Source organism: Gobius niger (assembly GCF_951799975.1).
Source record: "Gobius niger genome assembly, chromosome: 10".
NCBI classification, from domain to species: Eukaryota; Metazoa; Chordata; class Actinopteri; order Gobiiformes; family Gobiidae; genus Gobius; species Gobius niger.
The window spans coordinates 15,101,292-15,121,656 of NC_136861.1; the positions used below are offsets into that span (position 1 = coordinate 15,101,292).

Here is a 20,365-nt window from a genome sequence, read left to right on the forward strand (position 1 = left end):
TCCTCTGATCCTCTGAAATGGTGCAGCGCCTCCTGGTGTCCTGCACTGGTCAGCTCCACCTCCTACTTCCTCTTCCTCCTGCGCAGCTCCCTCCACTCCACAGCAGTCTTTCACCATCTCCTGGGACAGCCTTCCAGCCTATAGGCCAGTGTAACCCCGCATTTGAATGTGAAGAACAACAAAACTGATCTAATCCTTTTTCTTGTATTGTTGCCATAACTTTTTTCACGTTCTTTTTCCATCTCATTTTTGCCACTTTCTTCTTGAGTTTTTGTCACATTTTTGTTGAGTTTTTGTCACCTTCTTGTTGCTCTTCTATGGCTTTTTCATTTATTTTTTTTCAGCAGTTCATTTTGACACTTTTCATCCTCGTTTTGTCTATTTTGACGCTTTTTTCAAGAACCTTTTAGATGTGGGTAATGCCAAACTGGGGAAAATGTACTTGATTCAGGCGAGGGATAAGAGGTTTATCCCACAGTAGCTCACGCACAAACTGGCCAACCTATGCTCAACACATCACTGTGCATTTAAATGTGCAGCCGCTGATCCAGCCCGTCTTCGCAGTGCGGCTTTTTGCCTTTTTGTCAGCCATGTTTTCACCTCAGCATAATGGGGGCAGGTCATTCCCTTCTACACAGATGGAGCTGGGAAAATCTCCTTGTAGATATTGATTTGCTGTCTTTGTGCTGCGGCGCTGGTGGAATGAAGGCTTAGGCATTCAGGAAACCCCGGCAGGACTGACACAGATGAGATGAGAGAGAGAGAGAGAAGCCTATTCTGGACATCGTATGCTGAGATTGTATGCCTTTATGATGGCTTTGCAGTTTTAATTCCAATTGTGTGCAAATTATACCGTATACGATCTGGTCGTTAATTTCAGGGAATATAGAATTTAATTGCAAGAATGGAAATCCTAGTTAAGCCAGAACTGCCTAGTTTGCAGAAGCCAAGACCATTCAGTCAGACTCATTGTCCAAATGCGTGTTATGGGCAGGAAAAGGTTCACATGCCTCCCGAATTTAGCTACGTTCCGCTAGTTTTGACTTCTTCTTATATCTTACTTGTATAATCATTTTATTTTCTGTTCCAATTTAAAGCAGGTTTTTTACTCACTAATTGTCTGTGAGAGTGAATACTACGCTGACAGAAAATACTGTGTAAGTGGCGCAAGCCCACAGTTAGCTTTGCCCGTTAGCATGTTAGCTTCTTCTTCATGAGGAAGGAAAGTTGCAATTATGGTTTTCTGGCCAGAGACACCAGGGGGAGATGAAAGACCCCCTCCAATCATCCCATTAACACTTGCATTACCCCCAGAGGAACTATGGAAAGGATTTATTAAAATAAACAAGTTACTTAGTACTGGCGCATTGAGTTGCCTTGTGTACGAAATGCGCAATATAAATAAAGTTGCTTTGCCTACTGCTTTAATCAGATTATGACAACTGCCACTTTTGAGATGCTTTCCCTGAAATTTGGCTGTTCGGTACATCCGGTACATTTCTTGCTTCGCTTTATGGTCGTTTTGTTTTTGTTGTTTTTTGTCAATGAAGAGGAGGCAATTCTTCACAGGGATGAGCTTTAGGGTGTCATGGTAATAGGCTATTAAAAAAAAGCTTTAGTAATAATTATAAGGCAGTGTTGGCAAGTTTCTTAAAGCGCAACACTGAAGTTATTCATTCACGCTATACTCAGTGGTGGTAAGCTACAAGCTACAAGCTACTATTGTAACCAAAAGAAAGTTGGAGTGTCTTGCCCGAGGTCACAATGACAGTCTGTACTTACAGGAGCTGGGATTCGAACGGGCAGCCTGTTGATTATAGGACGATCCACTCTACATCTCAGCCCCTGTCGCCCCAAAACAAATAATCCACTACAATAAAATGTCAGATATTGGCCCTTAAATAAAGGACTACATATTCATATTTGCCTGAGCTCTGTGTATATTAGGAACAGGAGTCCAGTGTTTAATATTTTAGCTGCTTCACTGACCAAATCACTTTGAATGGGACAATAGCAAATAAATTCTCCAATAATCACTTCATATTTCTTCCTCCGCTATAGCCGATAGCTACCTCATTACAGTGATGTCCTTTATGTACTCTACAAAGAGAATTATGGGTTTGTTCCAGCCTTTAATACGTCGCCTGCCATGAGGGACAAAATTAGAGCATTAACTACGGCCTATTAAAACAGCATTACACTGTCAAACAGCTTATCGACATCTGGCAAGCTGCAGTGTCGCCACATTCCCCCAAACGAAATTAACCACACACAGGGAAAGTAGCAAATAAGCATTTATTATTAATTTAATAATATAATTAATATTTGATAAACTAACAGCGAAACCCTAGTTTCAAAAATGTTGGGACACTGTAGAATATAGATGCAGCGATTGGCAAACCTCATAAGCATATTTTATACACAATGTGAAGAATACATAAGATGGTGGGAATTTTTCAATAAATTAAGTTGAAGAAAGTATAACATTAGTAATGTAAAGAAGTATTTAGGAAATACAATAAGTAATCACATGCATTCTGTTGCCTATTTCAACTTAAGCAGGAACAACAGGAGGTATTGTTGATCTTTCTTTCATTCCCAAACGTGTGTATGTTTTTTGTTGTTAGCGACATGATAATGATCAAATATATGCTTTGTTAAAGGGGGGGTATTGTGCAAAATCGACTTTTTCAAGCTTTGCATCATGTTATAATGTCTTTCCCTCATTAAAAACATGCCTGAAGTGTTGCTTGGCACATTCACGTATTTTTGAGTAACCTGTAAAAGCTCTGATGGCAGACATTTTAGGTTAGGTTAGGATAAGTTTGCCTGAGTCCTCCTAGGAACGCCCCCATCTCCTGGAGACGCCTCCGAGCTTTCGTCACCAGCCGAGTAACCAACCACTGCTCCTCAGCAGAACCTCCTCCCCACTGACGCCACAGACAGCGTGTGGAGGAGGCGTGTCGGAAAGGGTCAGAGGTTCTTAAAGAGACAGAGGCCTATTTCAAGACATTCGCTGCAGCCATGTTGAGAGAGAAATTTTATACAAGGCAGTTATTCTAATTTACTGCATTTACAGACCAACAGAAGGTCTCGTCATCATTGTAGTGTGATATAGACTGGTGCTATGTGATTGAAAAAAGCATAATACCCCCTCTTTAAAACTCCAGTTGCCTTCAGTGTCCCAGCTTTTTGGAACTGGGTTTGTCTCGGTTGCAGTGGTGCATACAGTAAAGAATGGATTTACATGCACGTCTCTGAACTCATTTTAAAGCATGAAGTCTGTGCGCAGCCCATTTGTGTGAGAAACCAAGCAAGAGATAAATCACAGCAGATCCAGTTGTGTCCTTTCAAATGGTTAAAGTGAATCATCTTCCTAACCAGGCATGAGTGCAGAACTGTTCATTGTCACCAGTTTTCTTTCACTCTTTAGCTGTCGCCACCAGCCATCTTGCGCAGCTTAGCGGGCAGTTTGTCCTCCGGCCTCCCCCCCGACAGCAGCGGGCTGTGGATCGGCACCGGGGACGGACACAGCGTGGGTTGAAGGCTCTGCTGGTAGAGGTCTCCTGTGGACTGGGTCATGGGTTCAAATCCCACTTTGAGCGACTTTAGCTGCAGCCTGTTCTCCGTGTCATTTACATTAGACGAGCTGAGACGCTGCAATTTCAACGGCAAGTCCCCCGTGCTGCACGCCTTCTCCGAATGTTGTGAGCTCAGTAGTAGAACTTTCCTCTGCAAGTCCTCCTTCCCAGACGAGCTAATCCGTTGTAATTTACTCGGGAGTCGAGCGCTGCCTCCTCCGTGCCGGCTTTTGTCCTCGACAGCGTTGATGCAGTCCACGGAAAACACTCGATCTCGCCTGGCTCCGTGGCTGTCGCTGGTTAGGGCCAGCGTGGGGGTGGAGACGGGGGAAGGGAGCGAGTTCTTCTCCTCAAACTCCTTCACGCTGTGGGGCGGAGTGGGCACTTCGAAGGTGCTGTGGAACTGGGAGTAGTCGACCCGGAAGAAGCCCTCCTCCAGAGACATCACCGGGAGGAAGCGATGGCCCCAGAGAACTTCGTCTTCTGTGTACGAAGTCCGAGCCTGGCATGTCATACCTGAGGGTAGAAAAAAGGACATACGTTTAAATATACTGTATAATAACATGTTTATATGCTGCATGGCCAATAATAGTTATCCAGATTTAACGGGGAGAATAGGACCGTTACTGCATATTCAGCAAATGGTGCGCCCAATTAAAGAAGCCTGCTGACTGAATATATACTAAATCACCAGGTTACTCCAGTAATTTATTTATTTTTTCTTCTTTAAGAAATTCAAACAGTGAGTGCTTCAGTTGGTGGTAACACAGGCATATTTGTCACATTCCCCCTGTTTCAAACTGTGAAAAAGGGGCAGGAGACAGGATGAATTTAAATCAAACAAACAAATTGACCTTTCCCAAAAGCCCCGCCCCCTTAATCAGAAGAATCAGAATAGTATTTATTGCCATTGTTTGAGAACAGGTTCACATACTGGGAATTTTGCTCGGTACAATCGTGCAACATGAAACATATAACACAAATTTTAGATAGAAATAAGCTACTGCTTTAAAACTATAAGGCTATAAGGGCTAGCATTAAGAAGATTAAATAAAAATAAATAAAAAGTAACATGATAAAAACGACAACAATTTGACATAGAACAACAGCGGGATTGTATTCACAGATTGAGGACATGTTTGCTAGCACCGTCAAGAAGTGGAGTTTAACATATGTCAAAACAAAGTGCGTGTGCGGCATCCGTCAGATTGAGGCTAAATGTGTTGCAATGTGCAGTCGAGGAATATATTTAGAATATGCAAGGAAAGAGACATCACGAGAGGCTAAAGCACCAGAGTGCTGTAGGAAATCTGAAAATATCATATAATATAAATAAATATAAAAATAGCAACCTTAAATGCAACCAGTACTGTCATGCTCTTGCACGGTAAGTTACTTTCTTTTGTTAGTCGAGTATTGAGTAAAGCAGAATGTACTTCGCTCTTAAATCTGAAAGTTATGGCTTCCTCATTCTTGCCACCTGTGACCACCTTAACCTCTTCACCCCCGCCTTAACCGAGTGCATTTTCTCCAGTTCAGCTTTAACCAAATCCATAAGGTCACAGCCTATAGGCCAGTGTAATGCCTCATTTGAAAGCTAAGGCCTACAGAAGTCATCTAAATGGAGTTTTTTATTCACGTTGTTGCTTTTTTTGGTCTGTTTTTTGTCACATTTTGCCACATTTTCATTGCTTTTTGTCACTTGTTGTTGTGTTTTTGTGCCTGTTTTGTTGCGTTTTCGTCACACATTTTCGTTACTTTTTTGTTGAGTTTTCAATTGTTAAACGAGTCTCACCTTGGCTTAAAAGTTAGCAGGCTGTTTTTCAGCTGTGAAAGGGCAGAAACAGGCTCTGCTCCATTAGTCTCTGTAGGAGTATGGGGAATGGTAGCATCGGTTGCTTTGAGGTATGATTAGACCAGTGGTTCCCAAAATGTTTTCCTTGAAGCCCCCCTTGCATATGCTGTATTTGGGCAGCACCCCCCAAGTCCAAAACTGTGGCCCCCACAAATGTATCAAAAATAATTGCTAATATGTATTTATTTCAAACAAATACACTGAAATTGGAGTGTTTAATGCACCTGTATGACTGTAAGAAATGACTGATGATTTTAGACAATTAAATAATATCATATGACTTGACCCTCTGACCAGGCAAAGCTCTGGCCCCCCCTGCAATCCCCGGCGCCCCTTGGGGGCCCGCTCCACAGGTTGGGAACCACTGGATTAGACAATGAGCGTTTTTGGACGAGATTTTTACGAAAGGTCAATTACAAACATTGACTGTGTAAAAATATTGCTTATTTTGGGGGGGGAAAACTGTTTGAGTTATCATGTATTCTTAACCACCTTAACCTCTCCTTGAAGCAATGAGACTTTCTGCTTCAAGTCTGTCTCACGTCAGGCAGCTTTGTTGTGATGGCAATTTTGACCTCTATGAAAGGAGATGATAAAAAAACTAAACACATGTCCATATTTTAATGAGGAAATGGCGTCTTTCTAAATCCTGGTCCAGTTAATTTGAATCCTTGAAAGACAAGTTTTATTTCGTAAACTCTTTTTACACAGATTCCCACCACAGCATTTAACATGGACTACAGGTTAGGGAAGGGCATGTTTCCTGCTTGCCCTGTGCCCTGACATCACTGGCCCTTTCTATCTTATCGACATAATTATCAGTCACTCAGCGCCGAACGCGCATCAATACATCAACGGCGAGAGTGCTCTGTTCACAAGCCTCAACTAGCCCCATTGTGCGGCATATTACACCGGTCACAACCTCTGCTCCTGCGCGGGGAATTTCTATGAGCAATTTTCACATTTGTTCATTATAATCTAATAACAGTGATCAAGATAAAATATAAAAATAGCCTCTGTATGCTGGCAGTATCGGGATTTCATAAGAGCTGGACAAAGCCCCTGGAGGCCATTTGTTCATATTTCAAGTCACATTGTCAGCTTTTGTTATTTCTCTTTTTTTCGTTTGACATTTAGATGTTTGCTGTCAGGCTCATGCAATCAATAAGCACTTAGCCAATGTTTATCTGATAGAATGGCTCGGGGCGCAAAGTGAAAGCCTTCTGCAGTGTTTAGCTCATGACGTCGCTTTAAACTGCTTTTGTATTTCGATCGCTCAAAAAAAAAAAAACACTTGGAGCCTCCCTTTAAATCAATGCAGCTAAAACATGATTAGAAATGTGCATATTGGAGAAGCTATTCCAGAGTCTATCACGGTTTGTTGTTACAATGTGGTGACAGGCGTGGGTTAAGTGTTTTGAACCTAACCTTCACCCACATAATCTACTGAACAATTAGATGCACTGGAATCGAAATTGCATTATGAAGGATTGTTGGAAATGGATTTTCTCAAGGAACCAGCACAACATCCCGTCTCCAGGAGGTCTTGTTATGTATGAAACCTGCTAATCTTGTACTTTAGACCTGGCATATTAAAGGTCCTATATCATGCAAAATGTTGTTTTGCTATTTCCTTTTCATAAACACCCCGAGAGTGGTTTTTGGCATCATTCACACAGTTTTCAGCAATGCTCCGCCCTCTCCTGGTAAACAACTGACTTGTTCCCTTCTCACGTCAGAAATGAACGGAAGTGCTCGACGTCTGTAATTGAATGCTTTATATCCATCCATCCATCCATCCATCCATCCATCCATCCATCCATCCATCCATCCATCCATCCATCCATTTTCTTCCTCTTTTCCGTTTCCAGGTCATGGGGGCAGCCGTTGGAGCTGCCCAAATCACATTGCACCAGCCCCTATGGCTCCTCCTGCAGGTGGTGGGTCCACAGAAGGACGGCCTCATGGTTCTAACCGGGCCTGTTGATCTCTCATAAGGGGCTCTTTGAAACCGCTCTTTGTCTGACCCGTCACCTCGGACCTGTTTGCCATAGGAGACCCAACCAGGGGCACGAAGTCCCCGACAACAGAGCCCCAGGATCATTCGGGTGCTCAAACCCCTCCACCACGTTAAGGAGGCGATTCTAGGAGGGGAAGGCCAGATTTTAATTTGTAAAACAGCTTTTTCATTATTTCTGTCATACCGTTAATGGTTGTGAGAAAGAAAGAAAGAAAGAAAGAAAGAAAGAAAGAAAGAAAGAAAGAAAGAAAGAAAGAAAGAAAGAAAGAAAGAAAGAAAGAAAGAAAGATAAAAAGGAAGAGCTGGACGTGTTCGCGCTGCCCCTGCGGAGTAAACAAACACACCCCTGAGCGTCAGATGTCATGTTTGCACCGGAAGCTGTGAAGAAGGAGCTCTTTCTAACCTACTCTGGGTACAAGAGGACAGACTTCATTCAACCCTCCTAAAGAGTCCGGGATTCAGCGACTATCAGCCAAAATAGTGTTTGTCTGTGGATGTCACTTCACTGATGGATGCTTGGTGAACCTTGGCCAGAACCAAAGTGGATTCAACTCTTATAACCAGCGATGATGGAGCGGCCAGAGCAGCGGTGAGTCAATCAAACACAGGTTAGCTTGTGTGTGTTAGCCATTTATGAAGCTGTGTTGCAGATGTCAACTCCTTATAACTAAATTGTGAAGTAACTGCAAATGTTGCATCGGCTGCACAACTCGGGGAGAGGGGGCGGAGTTAACTGAATCCAAGCGTCTTGTCTTTCGGGTTTGCAAAAATACCTCCAGAAAACACTTGAATTATCACAAAAATGAGTACTCCATAGTGGTAGAGGTACAATATATCACATAATTGCCTATACTTTACTTTGGGATGGATAAAATAGCATGATTCAGATCCTTTTATTAAGATCGACTGCTATTCGTTTGGTACAGGTCTTCCTTCGCTGTTTCTGATGTTGCCTTCTCCATTTATCAACTTTGAGACTTGAGAGACTTGACATCTTTGTGAGTTCCTTCAAACATCACAATACAACACAATACCCGTATGAAACATTCTTCCCATACGAATGTCACGATCTTTTTAAGAAAACTATGCCTATGGAGACCTCACTGTATTTAACAGCTTTCATCGCGCAGTGTAAGGAAAAACTCTTTGCCTCATTATTCCCATGTCATAAAGATTTCCAACCAGCTGCTTAATGTTGAGTGCACGCTGCGCGATCTCGAATGAAAGGGCGTTTGCATCGACTCTTCTTGGCAGACTGTGGACAGCGTGGAGTCTCAGAGGGGTATTTTTGGCATTAGGCTCGGCTGGCTCGTTTCCTGTTGCATTATTAAGCCTTTTAACCAACGGCTCTGTTTACCTGGCGTCGCCAATGTTAAAAAAAAATACACTTTGGAGTCTGCTTAACCTGCACCGACAGTTATTTCCCACAATGAACCGTTTGACTGGTTCGTTGTGGAGGCTAAATGCTTCCATCACACTGACACCAGACTATTTACATCAAAGGACACGGTTTGAAGACGATGTTTTCAAGGGCAGTAACTCGGGTTCATGCTTTAAACTCTAAGTCTCAGTCAACCTCTTAACCCCTGCCACTTTCCCCAGCTCGGCTTTACCCAAATCGGAAAGTTCACAGCTTATTGGCCAGTTAATGTCTAATTTTTAAAAATATCTTTTTAGTTACACATTTTTGCCACATTTTTTCTTTTCGTCACTTCTTTGTTGTGACGAAAAAAATGAAATGGCAAAGGTTAGTTATTATGGAATATGAAATAAGTCTGATTTTGACACAACCCTGAGCTTTGTGATGATGAGATCTTTGAGAGTAAACAGTTCTTCAGAGCGAACGGTGCAGTGAGTTGCCACATGATGCCACATGAAATAAATAAATGAGGAATAATAATGAAATACGTGTCAGCTTTACCTCCACCGAGTATGGAGTGAATGCATTGCAATATTGTATCTATTGTATTACATCAAATCATGTTATTGCCAGAGCAACAGGTGCCTGTGCCACTGTTTATCCAATGTGTCATTATTAACCTCTTACCCCCACCTAAACCAAGCACATTTCTCCAGTTTGGCTTTACCCAAATCTAAAAGCTTAAAAAAAAACCCATCAAAATAGTGACGAGAACAAAAAATGTGACAAAAACACAACAAAAAAACAATGAAAAAATGCAATGAAAAAGAGACACGACAAAAGCGTCTTCTTCTCTAGTTGAGAAGCTTTTAGATTTAAAGCCTCATTTGAAAGCTAAGACCTACAAAAGACATTGTAACTTTATGACACATTGTCGCCGCGTTTTTGTCACACTTTTGATGTGCTTTTGTTGTCACTTTTTTGTTGCTTTTTCATTGCATTTCTCATTGTTTTTACGTTGCTTTTCCGTCACATTTTTGTCGCCCTTTTGTCTCTTTTTTGTCTCTTTCATCCTCGTTCTCGTCACTATTTTGATGTTTTTTTCAACCTTTTAGATTTGGGTAAAGCCAAACTGGTGAAGATGTGCTCGGTTCAGGTGGGGGTTAAGAGGATAAGTATGACATTGTAGTTAAACCTGATAATTGAACCCACAACCGTTGCTAAATTTTATTTTGCGGGCTCATTTTTAACGCTTGCATTCCCCCAAACACTGACATATTATCGATAGTTAAAATGTTTTTCCTGTAGCAATTTTGGCCACCTCAGAATTATGTCAATTCACAAGTCGCTTCACACCTACAGCCCACTGTGTGACTGCCATCACTGCTGACACAATTTACTGCAATAAACTAATAATATTTCAAACTGTCAAATGAGGAAGTTAATAAACACTGAATTTCCAAACCGGTTACACCAAATTCAGTTGTCTAGTATATACGGATGCCTCACCAGGATCGAGGTTTCTGCTAAAGTGTGAATCTAATATAACCTGACAGAGCAATAATGGAATCTCTATAGAGGCACAGGGCAGAGCAGCGGAGTCTGCAGCATCTGAATGTGAGACATAATTCCTATATGTGCGACTCTAATGTACAGTATATAGATCCCGACAGCACAGAGGAGAGCTTTGAAAGTTTTCAAGCTGGAGCATTAAAATGTCGCTTGGGTGAAAGATTCCCTTCCCGATATTGAACCAGTATCTGACTCTAGTACTACATACAGGTGAAACTCGAAAAATGTGAATATCGGGGGGAAAATGCATTTAATTATGTTATTCAACTTCAACTGTGAAACTAATATAGACTGATTACAAATTAGAATATTTTGAAAATGGACTGTAAACCATAAAGGCTTGACATATGTCGCTTTGCATGTAATGAGTCTATATCATACAGTATATTAGTTTCACAGTTTAAGTGAAATTACAGAAATAAATTGACTTTTGAACGATATTCTAATTATCCGAGTTTCACCTGTACAAGGGAACTGGAGTACCAGGAAGAAATCCACCTAGAGCTGGGGTTGAATGTGTCCCTCAGACCGTTCACACATCGTTAGAGATACTTAGGTACGGAGGTAGTTTTTTCTGCAATATTTTTCTGCAAAGGGACTATACAGAGTTTAAACATTTTAAAATGATGTATTTTCCTCCCCCTACATGTTTCCACAATGTCCTAGGGTGTAGAATGAGCCCAGACCTGTTCACCACAGCTGCCTCTAAAATCCTGCACTGTCACTCAAAAAGTTTTTGCTTCGGGTCCGAAGTGCCGTCATCCATTCATCCATCCATCCATTTTCTTTCGCTTTATCCGGGGGTTGGTCGCGGGGGCAGCAGTCTCAGCAGAGATGCCCAAACTTCCCGGTCCACACACACCTTCTCCAGCTGTTCTGGGGGGACCCCGAGGCGACACCAGGCCAGCTCGGAGACATAGTCCCACCACCGTGTCCTGGGTCTTCCACGAGGCCTTGTCCCACTAGGACATGCCTGGAACACCTCCTGCGGGAGGCGACCAGGAGGCATCCGGAACAGATGCCCGAGCCACCTCAGCTGGCTCCTTTCGACATGAAGGAGCAGCGACTCTACTCCGAGCTCCTCCCGGGTAACTGATCTCCTCACCCGATCTCGAAGGGTGCGCCCAGCCACCCTGCGAAGGAAACTAATTTCAGCCGCTTGTATTCGCGATCTTGTCCTTTCGGTCATGACCCAAATCTCATGACCATAGGTGAGAGTGGGAACGTAGATCGATCGGTAAATCGAGAGCTTTGCCCCCCGACTCAGCTCCCTCTTCACCACGACAGACACTCCATTCGTCCCTCACTCGTGAACAAGACCCCTAGATACTTGAACTCCTCCACTTGAGGTAAGGACTCCCCACCAACCTGTAGAGGGGAAGCCACCTTTTTTCAGTGGAGAACCATGGCCTCAGATTTGGAGGTGCTGATCCTCATCCCGGCCGCTACACACTCGGCTGCAAACCGCCCCAGAGCGTGCTGAAGGTCCTGGTTCGTTGAAGCCAACAGAACAACATCATCCGCAAACAGCAGAGATGAGACTCTGAGGCTCCCAAACCGGACACCCTCCGGCCCCTGACTGCACCTAGAGTGCCGTCATGCACAAGCTTAATATAGAAGGTGCAGTTACACATATGACCTGACGTGGCAGTAGTGAGTATAAAAATGACCAACTTCATCTAGTCCCTTTAATAAAGATGTGGTTGTATGGTTAAAACGCCCAAAATGCCATAAATGTCAACCAATTTCACTGTTGACATTCTGACAAATTCTGACAAAAATTTCATTAGAATTTGCCGTCAATGGTGACTGTCTGTTCTTCAAAAGGAGGAGTTTGCATATTCTCCCTGTGTCTGCGTAGGTTTCCTCCTGGCACTCCGGTTTCCCCTACCACCAAAAACACGTACAATAGACCAGGATTAATGAGAGTGTGTTTGAGAGTGTGAGCGCGGGACAACGGTTGGAAATAAGCCCAAGGATACGATCCAGCGTGGTGTGTAGCGTCCCATGTATGTTCATTAAAGGAGCTAGATGCAAGTAGCCATTTTATACTCACTACTGCCACCTCAGGTCATTCGTGTAACTGCACCGTCTATATTAAGCTCGTGCATGACGGCACTTCGAACCCGAATTAACACCTTTTTGAGTGCAGGATTTTAGAGGCAGTTGTGGTGAACAGGTCTGGCCTTATTCTACACCCTAGGACATTGTTGAAACATGTAGGGGGGGAAAATACTTCATTTTAACATTTTTAAACTCCATATAGTCCCTTTAACCCCTAAAGCTAAAGCGACATATTATGTCTTCCTGCAAGAATTTAGCATCAGCTTGAAAGCAAAAACACATGCAATCTCTGAGTGAGACAGTTCTTCTCCTCTGCACACCTTCATGACTCAAGACCATATGTAGCCAAGAAGAGCCATACAACTAAAACATGTAATATATTTTATCCCACGAGCTTTAACATTGTTTTATTAATCTGTTGTATAGATGTTTTTTTTCTTATTCTATTGCGGTTTTTATTCTGTTATAACATTTTGTTCTTTCCTGCTATGTCAATGTTAAACCTAAACCTAAAAACACGGATAATATATTTTTTATATAATTGGAAATAAATTCATGCGTCAAGGGGTTAACATGCACTATCCCGACCAAATACACAAATAAATAAAATAAAAATATGGCCCATGATGAAAAAGATTTGGACCCCTGACCTAGAGCATGTGGACTGTACTAGCATTGCCCACTCGGTCACTAAGGAAATCAAACTTGTCGACTTTTTCCACGGGAGGGAAACCAATATGTCTCCATTGCTCAAGAAACTGCACTCCTTCTGATTTGATTTGGTTGGTTGGCAAAGCCATTAACTGAATTCAAAAATAGCCATTCCAGCTGTAAATCTAGTGTACTATATAGTCAATCTGTAGTTAGAAGCCAAATCAACATTTTGAAACAGATAATTTTCCGTGACAACCCAATACAAGGACCGGCTCTTAAGACGATGGCGGTGCTACAGTATGTGCCTTTATTAAAGAAACAGGAGCTGAACTTCCCCTTGCCTCTTCTGCCTTGGCTCTGCGAAACTAAACTTGTGATTTAATGGTATTATCAACAGAGTGCAGGCCTCCCCACTGATCCTCCCTCGGCTCTAAGCCTTTTCAGAACTGCACTGAGAGGGAGACACCAACAGAACTACAGAGATACCCAGATTTATGGTTCTTTGAGCTTTAGGAAAGACTCACTTGCTGAATATGCACCAGAGTCGGATCCCTTTCCCCACGGGCTCCTCCACAACAACAAACATAGTCTGCTCCAAGGACGTTGCTTCTCATTGGTTCACCAAACATTTCATAGATTCTGATCAGTGCAGCCTTTGTGATAAACTAATTACCATATTATACAAATTCTATTGCGAATAATCTTCTCGCTCTATTCGGTGATATGAGACTATTTTGTGTATGAAACTAAAAGATGCAGCATGTACTCTCGCGGAGCTGGAGATCAGCCGCATTAAAAATGGGTTGGATGCCCTTTGGCTGTATGTGCTTTTCAACCATCTCACATCAATTACCATCAAAGGAGTTTTCAAGCCGGATCTCAACCAGGTCTGAAAAAGAAGCATTCAAGGTCCAACTGAAACAAGAAAGTTGTCCTAAGCCAAAGGAGGCCAATTAACATACACGATTGAGTCTACGTAAATTAATGAGGAAGAAAGAAAGAAAGAAAATAAGGAAGGAAGGGAGGTAGAAAGAAAAACAGAAAGGAGCAAAAAAAAAGGAAAGAAGGAAAGGAAGAAAGGAAGGAAGGAAAACAAGAAAGAAAGAACCAAGAAAGAAAGAAAATAAACAAGAAAGAAAGGAGGAAAGGAAGGAAGGGAGAAAAGAAGGGAGGGAAACAAGCAAGAAAGAAAGGAAACAACAAAGAAAAAAAGAAAGAAAGGAAGGAAGGAAGGAAGGAAGGAAGGAAGGAAGGAAGGAAGGAAGGAAGGAAGGAAGGAAGGAAGAAAGAAAGAAGGACGGAAGGAATTAAAGAAGGAAGGAAAGAAAGGAAAGAAGGAAGGAAATAGGAAAGAAGGAAGGAAGGAAATAAGAAAGAAAGAAAGAAAGAAAGAAAGAAAGAAAGAAAGAAAGAAAGAAAGAAAGAAAGAAAGAAAGAAAGAAAGAAAGAAAGAAAGAAAGAAAGAAAGAAAGAAAGAAAGAAAGAAAGAAAGAAAGAAAGAAAGAAAGGGGGAGAACATGCAAATTTCAGAAAGGCGTGGAAGGTTCTACCCCTGGAACCTTCTTACTGTGCCCAATAATGAATGGAACTGACCACCTGAATGCCTGATATCGTCTGCCTGATATCGTCTGTCTGATATCGTTTGCCTGATATCGTCTGCCTGATATCGTCTGCCTGATATCGTCTGCCTGATATCGTCTGCCTGATATCGTTTGCCTGATATCGTCTGCCTGATATCGTCTGCCTGATATCGTCTGCCTGATATCGTCTGATCTTGTGAGCTCAGATGTGTTCTTAGAAACTAATAATAAAATGGCAGTGGAACCTTAGTTGCACCTGTTCTCCACTCTGAGAAACACTGCTGTATGGGGGACAATGAACCTGACCTTATTATTAGCGACCTTAGCTAATCCCCAGCTCTATGGCTTATGGTTTTGGTGGTCAGTGCCAAAAACATCGGCTCATCATAGCAGAAAAACTGTTTGTCATCATAACTGTGCTCAGTGTCTTCCAGCTGTAGAAATCCCTCCGCCTTGAGCTACCATCTGAAAAATGGCTCACAACAGCTCCCAAAAGCTTTCCCCATTCATCAATGTGACACCCATGACCACCGGCCTGTATTATGCATGGGGCGCCCATAAACCGGTTTGTGTGGTAGTAAAGACTCCTTTATAAATCAGGCCCACTGTCTTTCTCGTGCCTTGTCCTTATACACATTATGTTCCTATACATACTAAATTATAGAGGAGGATAACAAGTCAATGATTTTTACATTTCTAGATGGAGCTATAATGCTGGGTTGATATTGATGGTGGAATTTACATATAGATTGATACAGAGCAGGAAGGTTTAGGACTCAGTGGCGCCCTCTGTTTTAATATAGTAGTGTTTAAGAGGGAGTGCGCCCAGTGTGGATTGTAGGCGAGACTCGGTATTGGCGGCCGGGGGGCGCCTGGTATCAAGGTGGACACGTCACGGGCCCGAGAACAGAGAGGAGACTCAGATCACGCAGCATCTCCAGTTTGTTAGAAAGAGTTTGTGAATGAAACTGTTTCAAACGTTGTCTGCTTCTCCCACACAGCAGACGCCAAGGAGAGACTCTCCTCTTACAGTTTACAGTTTAGGATTAAAATGGATAATGCACTTCTGCTAACGGCATATGTTTGGCTCTCTGTCAAATATTAAGCATTCCAAAGGAGATCACTGTGATGAGAAAAGAGGAGAGGCTGCGGGATGTTACTTATAAAAGATAAGTCAGACCCAATCATTTGTCAGTCCGCTGTCGGCGCACGTGTTGACCGTACTTAATTTCCCATCATCCCTAAGGGCTGTCTAGCAGCTTTGCCTGCCTGATGCAGGCGCTGCAGTCGCCTCGCTCTCACATGAGGACCGGCTCCGTCGCACAGGTTGGGCCTGGTATGTTGAAAGTTATGATTTCATAGTAGCCTTAGTGCTGTCAAGCTTATTTTATTGCTTTAGTGATTATACAAGTGAAAAGGAGAAACATCTCACTTAATACAAGCATATTTTTTTCATTATGGGTGTTGTAACTGGTGAAAAAAATCTAAAAACAACAACATGTGTCTTTGCTGTGACCAGTCTCATCACTTCGGAGACCTGAGACCCTTTTCTGCTTTTCTTTGACTTCGTGTTGCAAAACATGACTTTTAAAACATTAGGTTTTCTTGTATTCAATTCAACTCTATTCCAGACTCGTAGCCCATTAAAAATAAAATAAAAGGACTTAACAAACAATTAAGCGGGCAATCATGCCAGTGTCTCCACAAGTCAGACTGATAATGTGTCACACTCTATTTTACATTTGTGAGGGACACTATTATTTCATTTTCAGACACATTCAGTCTAAAGCTGTGCATCAGAGTTCGTAGTATGGCCTGTTCAATCCGGCATTGACAAACATTTCGGTGGCACTTGACCATCAAAAGAACACACTAAGCATCATTATAGACCACCTGCAGCCTGCATATGCTGGCTTTCTTATACTGATCGAGATGAGCCGCATACAAGGGAGTACAGCACATAGCTGTTGTTATTGTCAGTGTCTGTCTGATTATTGGGGTCACTTTTGGTTCATCTTGTGGCACAGCAACAGAAAGTTGGTAATGTTCCGCAGTGTGGCTTTATGAATTGGTACAGTCACTTTCAACGGTCATCTACATGGGGGACTCAAAGCACTTACGTAATGGATAATGTATAGAATGCTGGTCATTATGGCCAGACCGCCTTTGCTCTGCCCGATCCCGTCAGACCTTGGAAGCTAAGCAGGGAAGGGCCTGGCAGGACTTGGATGGGAGACCGTTTTGGAACTCCTGGAAGCCTAGCGAATGCAGTGAGTGAGTGGTTGGTGGTGGTGGCTGATGTGCACAGACTGGTTGCCTCGCTCACCATCACCGAGTATGGAGTGAATGAATAATGCTCGAAATTGTGAAGCGACTTTGAGCGTCTGGAAAAGCACTATATAAGACTAATGCATTATTATTATTACTATTATTATTATTATTATTATTATTATTATTATTATTATTATTATTATTATTAGGCCCGAGCGGCCTGGCAGGGCTCGGGCCTATTGTAATTGTACGGCAGTGCGCGGAGCGCACTGATGAAAGACGTGCGCGTAGCGCACGTCCCGAAAAGAGCGCGCAGCGCTCAAGAAACAGAGCGCGGAGCGCTCCCCATGCATTAGACAGTAATGGGGGGACTCCCGGCACCACGCCCTGTCCGGTGAAATAGGCGTGTGCCGCGAAAGCGGCACATTTGTAACTGCTCGCATGAAAAAAGGTGAAAAATCCAGTGAAGGCGCAACATTGACAAGAAAGTAGTACTAGAGTGACTCAGGGCATTAAGGCCTATCCAATGATATAGGTGTTTGCCGCGAAAGCGGCATATTTGTTGTTGCTCGCACAAAAATCTGGAAAAAAAACGCATTAAGAAATATTGACAAAGAAGTGGTAAAATACGAGCGCAACGCGCTCGTATTTGACAATGAACCTCACGGGTGGGTTACTGGACGTGAGACCTTTCCGACGATATAAATATGGGCCGCCGCAGGCGGCGCTATATTGTTATTGTAAGGGTTTTTCTTATTAGGCCCGAGCGGCCTGGCAGGGCTCGGGCCTATTGTAATTGTACGGCAGTGCGCGGAGCGCACTGAAGAAAGACGTGCGCGTAGCGCACGTCCCGAAAAGAGCGCGCAGCGCTCAAGAAACAGAGCGCGGAGCGCTCCCCATGCATTAGACAGTAATAAGGGGGCTCCCGGCACCACGCCCTGACCGGTGAAATAGGCGTGTGCCGCGAAAGCGGCACATTTGTAACTGCTCGTGTGAAAAAAGGTGAAAAATCCAGGCAAGGCGCAACATTGACAAGAAAGTAGTCGATGACGAGCGCAACGCGCTCGTCATCGACCATGGCCACTCCCCAATGCCCAAAACACTACTAGAGTGACTCAGGGCATCGAGGCCTATCCAATGATATAGGTGTTTGCCGCGAAAGCGGCATATTTGTAGTTGCTCGCAAAAAAATATGAAAAAAAAACGCATTAAGAAACATTGACAAAGAAGAGGTAAAATACGAGCGCAACGCGCTCGTAATTGAAAATGAACCTCACGGGTGGGTTACTGGACGTGAGACCTTTCCGATGATAGGAAGATGCGCCGCCGAAGGCGGCGCCATATTGTTATTGTAAGGGTTTTTCTTATTCTTATTATTATTTTTCTTCTCCCCCCCCGGAGGCCGTTTCGGCCACTTCCCACCGACGAAAAGTCCTGAATTTTTGCCCAAAATTCAATTAGGTGAAAAAAAAAACTTTCACATCTCCAAATTTCAAAAATTAAAAAAAATGGCGCGTCAGCGCCCCCTGGAAAAACCACGTTAACATTGCGGCCTATGGCCAGACCCCCCAAAATAGCGAAAAACCCCAAAATTTTAGTTCGTCGTAGACGAAAAAAATTCGGCACAGTGATTGGTCACATGGAACCAAAAAAAAAAAGATATTACGCGGTTGCTAGGCAACCATCTGTATGGTGGCCATCTTGGCCAGAAGAGCGACCTGGCGCCAAAGGCGCCTTTTCGTGCCCTCGCATTTGAACGAACTCGTCCTAGGGCGTTGAACGCAGCGACTCCCCGGTCGCTCCAGATCATCTACACATGTGGGGCATTAAAAGTTATTAAAAACTTTCTAATAGGATTTCCGGTTTTGTCATGGCAACGCCATGAATTTGGCGTTCGTTTTTGGCGTTCGCCGTCGCCTTCGAAGAGTCATAACTCGCACAAACTGTGGCCGATTTTACTGTAACTTGAATCGTTGGTCGAGTCGTCGGCCCCGGATGTTTTGATATGGGAATTTTGAAAATGGGCGCGATAGCGCCCCCTGCAGAGCGCCGAATAAAAATGAATGGGGAAAAAAAGTAAACTTTGTCGTAGACAAAAAAAAATTGGCACAGACATCCGTCACGTGACCCCGATCAAAAAGTAAATTATGGCCACGCCCATTTTCCCACCGTGTTGCCATGGCAACGACCCGAAATAAAGTTTGGCGTAGCCAAACCAAAATTGGTACACACCTTTGTCGTGACGTTCCGAACAAAAAAGTACATTACGTGGTTGCTAGGCAACCCACACAAAGTCGGCCATTTTGGGAAATATCGCGTGATCTGGCGCCGAAGGCGCATTTCTTGCCTTTGGTCTTTTATAAACTCGACCGAGGGTGGCAGCGACAGCAGAACCACGTAGGGCGCGGCAGCGCCCCCCGGTTGTTGCGGTGGCGTGCGACGGCGTGCGCCAACCGGCCAACGCTGCTCGCGAGGGCCTCTAAATGCCGCTTGCGGCTTTAATTAGGCCCGAGCGGCCTGGCAGGGCTCGGGCCTATTGTAATTGTACGGCAGTGCGCGGAGCGCACTGAAGAAAGACGTGCGCGTAGCGCACGTCCCGAAAAGAGCGCGCAGCGCTCAAGAAACAGAGCGCGGAGCGCTCCCCATGCATTAGACAGTAATGGGGGACTCCCGGCACCACGCCCTGTCCGGTGAAATAGGCGTGTGCCGCGAAAGCGGCACATTTGTAACTGCTCGTGTGAAAAAAGGTGAAAAATCCAGTGAAGGCGCAACATTGACAAGAAAGTAGTCGATGACGAGCGCAACGCGCTCGTCATCGACCATGGCCACTTCCCAATGCCCAAAACACTACTAGAGTGACTCAGGGCATCGAGGCCTATCCAATGATATAGGTGTTTGCCGCGAAAGCGGCATATTTGTTGTTGCTCGCAAAAAAATCTGAAAAAAAAACGCATTAAGAAATATTGACAAAGAAGTGGTAAAATACGAGCGCAACGCGCTCGTATTTGACAATGAACCTTACGGGTGGGTTACTGGACGTGAGACCTTTCCGACGATATAAAGATGGGCCGCCGGAGGCGGCGCTATATTGTTATTGTAAGGGTTTTTCTTATTATTATTATTATTATTATTATTTTTTTTCTTCTCCCCCCCCGGAGGCCGTTTCGGCCACTTCCCACTGATGAAAAGTCCTGAATTTTTGCCCAAAATTCAATTAGGTGAAAAAAAAAACCTCCACATCTCCAAATTTCAAAAATTCAAAAAAATGGCGCGTCAGCGCCCCCTGGAAAAACGACGTTAACATTGCGGCCTATGGCCAGACCCCCCAAAATCCCGAAAACCCCGAAAATTTTAGTTCGTCGTAGACGAAAAAAATTCGGCACAGTGATTGGTCACATGGAACCAAAA

The 20,365-nt window shown here is 43.6% G+C and overlaps 1 protein-coding gene across 1 annotated transcript in view; it reads right to left on the reverse strand.

Annotated features, from left to right (window-relative positions):
- Nucleotides 1–3,426: 3,426 nt before the first annotated feature.
- Nucleotides 3,427–20,365, reverse strand: part of kcnj19a (potassium inwardly rectifying channel subfamily J member 19a) — a 40,609-nt gene continuing 23,670 nt past the window's right edge. Inside the window, exon 3 of the mRNA XM_079564479.1 lies at nt 3,427–4,097. Within this exon, the coding sequence (XP_079420605.1) occupies nt 3,430–4,097 (668 nt within the window). The 3' untranslated portion in view covers nt 3,427–3,429. The remainder of the gene's footprint in view (nt 4,098–20,365) is intronic.